Source organism: Oncorhynchus clarkii, chromosome 13 (assembly GCF_045791955.1).
Source record: "Oncorhynchus clarkii lewisi isolate Uvic-CL-2024 chromosome 13, UVic_Ocla_1.0, whole genome shotgun sequence".
Taxonomy (NCBI): Eukaryota; Metazoa; Chordata; class Actinopteri; order Salmoniformes; family Salmonidae; genus Oncorhynchus; species Oncorhynchus clarkii.
Window position 1 is genome coordinate 54,506,412 of NC_092159.1, and position 4,757 is coordinate 54,511,168.

General features: G+C 45.2%; 1 protein-coding gene across 1 annotated transcript in view; it reads right to left on the bottom strand.

Annotated features, from left to right (window-relative positions):
- The window catches only part of LOC139424047 (calcium channel, voltage-dependent, gamma subunit 1b), a 25,168-nt gene extending 23,760 nt beyond the window's left edge, over nucleotides 1-1,408 (bottom strand). The window contains exon 1 of the mRNA XM_071175736.1: nucleotides 1,168-1,408. Within this exon, the coding sequence (XP_071031837.1) occupies nucleotides 1,168-1,408 (241 nt within the window). The remainder of the gene's footprint in view (nucleotides 1-1,167) is intronic.
- Nucleotides 1,409-4,757: the final 3,349 nt, after the last annotated feature.

A 4,757-nucleotide genomic window follows, 5' to 3' on the forward strand; every position in this document is an offset into this window, starting at 1 on the left:
TTTCTCTCTATTCAATTCAATTTCAATGAAGGGCTTTATTGGCATGGGAAACATATGTTTACATTGTCAGGGCAAGTGAAACACACATAGTTAAACCTGTCTCTCTCTCTCTCTGTCTCACACACACACATGCACACATAGTAACTCTAGGGGGCTGTGTGTGTGTGTGTGTGTGTGTGTGTGTGTGTGTGTGTGTGTGTGTGTATATATGAGAGGGCAGTACACTCACACCACTCACTCTCAGCTCTCTATCCTCTGACATCTGCAGAGATGGAAGTGGTGAGGTGGAGAGTCCCTGAATCCCTGACAAGTTAGCCAAATTCTAATTGGAAGGCCGCATATTGGTAACGACCCCCACCAGCAACAACATGATATAATGAATGAAAGCCAGGAGATGAATTTCTGCAGCCCGTGTAACCCCTCACCCTTACTGTAGCTCACTAATAGAGACCGATATGGTCAATCGCCCCTTGCCTCTGGGGAGACACTACTAGACAGAGAAAGGGGTTAACCGTGTTCTTTTAGCCTCAGAAGAAACAGGGTTAGAAACAAACACCTTCCTGGCAAGCAGACATTAACACAGAGACAGGAGAGCAAAGAGACATTTACTGCTCTGCTAGTTATTCATCTCTGCCTGTGTCCCAAATGGCACCCTATTACCTATGTCGTGTCTGGTCAGAAGTAGTACACTGTGTAGGGAATAGGGTTTCATTTGGGACACAGCCTTACACGAACTGACACAGAGGGTTAGAAACAATCACACTGCACCACCTGCAGGTTGGCATTTATTGGGATGACTCATGTACTGGAGGCAGCTCTGTAGGGTGGTCACCAGCTGGCACAGCCACAAAGTCATAAATTAAATTTGAAACCTAACCCTAACCTGAACCCTAACCTAAACCTCACTGCTAACCTTATGCCTAACCCTAACCTTAAATTAAGGAAAAAAAGCTCATTATAGTTTTCATACATTTTTACAATATATAGCCAATTTTGACTTGCTGGCCAAACAAGTGAAGATCACTCAGTTCTGCCTCCAGGACAAGATTCATCCCAATAAACGTCGACCTGCGTACCGTACCACCTGGAGGATATACAGTAAAGGACCCCTAGCTCTGGGTAGACTCCCTGACCCTAACAGAGACTGAGGGTAGAAGCAGCCCTTACCTCCGGGCAGACTGATGGGGCCACAGCCCTGGCCCTCAGGGTCCTCCTCCACCATGAAGACGGTCTTCATGCAGAGCTTCCAGAGGCCAAAGTGGGCCGTCTCACAGGTGGCGTTGAACTTGTAGAACCGCGGGCTCAGTACAGTCCAGTGGTCCGTCACCATGGCAGCCAGCATGCAGGAGATGCCCACCAGGATGATGAAGAACGTGATCTTCACCTTGGTCTTCTTCTCCTCCAACATGGTGCTGAGAGTGTGTATGAAGTGTGTGTGTGTGGTTGTGTATTATAGTAAAGGTCCCTGTGAGATTGTCTAGCTCCTAGAAAGGAGTATTAAGAATTAGTCTTCTCCAGCAGCCTCAATAAAGCACGAAATATCTCCTCTCTTTCTCTCTCTTTCTCTCTCCAGCTCTCTCCATCCACAGATCTCTGCTTCTGCTCGAAGAAAAGGGGCCAGATAACAGTGCCCTAGATTCCTACTCTCCCTCTCAGGAACATGTTTACAGTGTTTAGCCCGGGTCTATACAGCACTGCTGCTTGGGGTCAGGGGTTAGGTGCTGTGATGGGGTACGATCGAACGAGACGGGTTGAGGGCTCGACCTGGTTTAAGCTTTTATACGACATTGACCATTCAGAGGTGGAAAAGACTAATATCTAAGCCAAAGTAAATATTGCACACATTCTGTAGATATTGTTGTTCTAGATACCCTTGAAATCCAATGTGAATATTCAGAACATGTTCTTTTGAATAGATTCCCGTGTTATTTCTACCTATCAGAACGTGTCTTGTTGCTCTCTGGCTCAATTTAAGGGGCTCATGGGAGAGTTCCTTTTTTACGAGCTGATCTATTTCTCCACCAATCACTGAGGGGCCTGAGACACGGAGGGCCCCACCTGACTGCTGCACCCAATCCAAATTCAGGAAAAGGAAGGATATATTTAAATCTAACAGAGGACTACAGAGGACTAAAGATAATATATCTTTACACCTTAATAGTTGACAGTGAAGGAATCATGAAAGGATTGTATTTAATCCACTGTCTAGTGATATACATCCTTTGTCATCCTTAAGTCCTTGAAAGGGCATGTAACTGTATAGCAACAGGTGTCTCCACTTGTTCCTCTGCTGTTTCATATTATTTTGGTTGTTGTGTTTTAAGTGTCTGCTATTCTATATGTATAGCTGCTTGAAGATGCTACTACATCCATCATTTATACTATACTGGAATAGAAATGGAATGAATCCTCAGACTAAATAGTGAAAAAAGGGATTTTCTTGGACTTAATGAATGAAACAGAATCAGAGAGAATGTGTGATGAAATCTTCCTCCACCATGAAGATGGTCTTCATGCAGAGCTTCCAGAGGCCAAAGTGGGCCGTCTCACAGGTGGTGTTGAACTTGTAGAACCGCGGGCTCAGTACAGTCCAGTGGTCCGTCACCGTGGCAGCCACCATGCAGGAGATGCCCACCAGGAGGTCGAAGAACGTGATCTTCACCTTGGTCTTCTTCTCCTCCAACATGGTGCTGCGAGAGTGAGTATGGGGTGGGTGAGTGAGGGGTGGGGTGTGTGTGGGTTCAGCGGGTGTGTGTGGGCTCAGAGGGTGTGTGTGGGTTCAGAGTGTGTGTGGGTTCAGAGGGTGTGTGTGGGTTCAGGGTGTGTGTGGGTTCAGAGGGTGTGTATGAGTTCAGAGGGTGTGTGTGGGTTCAGAGGGTGTATGTGGGTTCAGAGGGTGTGTGTGGGTTCAGAGGGTGTGTGTGTGGGATGAAACAGAATCAGAGTGTGAAATAGTAGAATCGTCATTATAGACACCTTTCATACTGTATTTCAATGTGTAAGACATGAGGATACAGATGTCTGGGCTTTTTATGAACTACTGGGCCCAACTTTAGGCAGGGCCCATTTTCTGTAGTGTCAAGTCTCTCACAGCCCGCAGTTTTAACACAATAAATGGAGGGTGACGATGTGACAAAAGGGGAAAAGGGCACACTCTGCGGTGTGTGTGTGTGCGTGCAATTGTGTGTGTTTATGTGCACGTGCACGAATGCGCGTGTATGTGCTTAAAAAGCCGCAGAGAATCATAATGTTTCACACTTACAGAAACAGAATGCACTCTGTTAGAACTAACGTGCTCTTCAGAAGCACAATCAGAAGCCTACTGAACCAGCAGATGGACAGTAATCAGCAACACTGGAAGACAAACTAGGGCCCATGGAGTTGAATCAAGACCTTTGTGTTCATTAGCACTTTTGTTCACCTGGATTCATTCTCTGTAAAACCTCTCTCTTTCTCAAACCAACCCCAAACCTCCTCCCACCCTTCTTGAGAGAAAGATTAGCAATTTCTCTCTCTCTCTCTTTTGAGCTCTCTCCCTTTCCTCCTCTCACTTTCGCTCTCCCTTTCTCTCCCTCCCTCCCTCTCTCTCTCTCTCTCTCTCTCTCTATCTCTGATGACATGTCAGTTGGGAGACCTTTCTATATTTGTAATAATGGTATATTTCCGTGCCGCCTGTCTCCCCAACTAACCTCCTATCTGTTTCGGTGTAGAATCAAACACCATCCACCTGCGGTGTCGCCAAGCAACAGCCAACAGCGACAACACATGTTCCCAGCATCCCTGGCAATGAGGATCAACATCATCACACCACAGAACCTCTGTCAACCTGTGAAGGATGAGAAACAGTGAATAGGCTCAACACCGTCCGGCAGGAGACCGTCTGTCTCTGTCTCTCACCTGGGAATGTTACTCAGTGAACTCCGAGGCCATTTTCCTTTAATAGCGGATCTCCTTAATGTTCTCCCTTAATCGTTTCTGAGTTATCAATTTTTTTATTTAGAAAAATAGCCTTAATTGGAGGCTAATTTTACCCGGCGCAGATCATAATTTTAGGGCCTTCTGAGGGAGCGATTGTATTCCTTTGCTAATGACAGACAACATTACTCAAGATAAATTAGATTAGCCCGGCCCCAGGCCATTTCTAGGAGGGTCATGTTAATACTCAGCTATCACACAATGAACCAACAAGCGTTTATAGTGCTAGTTTACACTAATGTGCCTGTTGTTATGCTAACGTTGCGCTAGCTTCGAGCACGTATCAGAATAGAATTCAAAACAGGAACATTATGAGGTGCAATTATGCAATCATGAGGGCTGGCAGTTAATGAGTGCAATATCATACAAAAACTCAATTAAATGTAAATGTTCAAGGGCTCGCATCGCCTTGGTAGTCTGGTATCAGATATTCATATCCAAGGATAATTTCCCCTGCTAGATCAATTGCGCTGATGCCTCTTTATTATAAATTACATTCTACAACATCAGTAAATGTGAACTAGACAGTGAGGAAGATGTCGCTTTTGCAGTGAGTGTCAATCCACTATGGTGTTCATACAGTTTCTACATCTATTGCAGTGAGTGTCAATCCACTATGGTGTTCATACAGTTTCTACATCTATTGCAGTGAGTGTCAATCCACTACGGTGTTCATACAGTTTCTACGTCTATTGCAGTGAGTGTCAATCCACTATGGTGTTCATACAGTTTCTACGTCTATTGCAGTGAGTGTCAATCCACTATGGTGTTCATACAGTTTC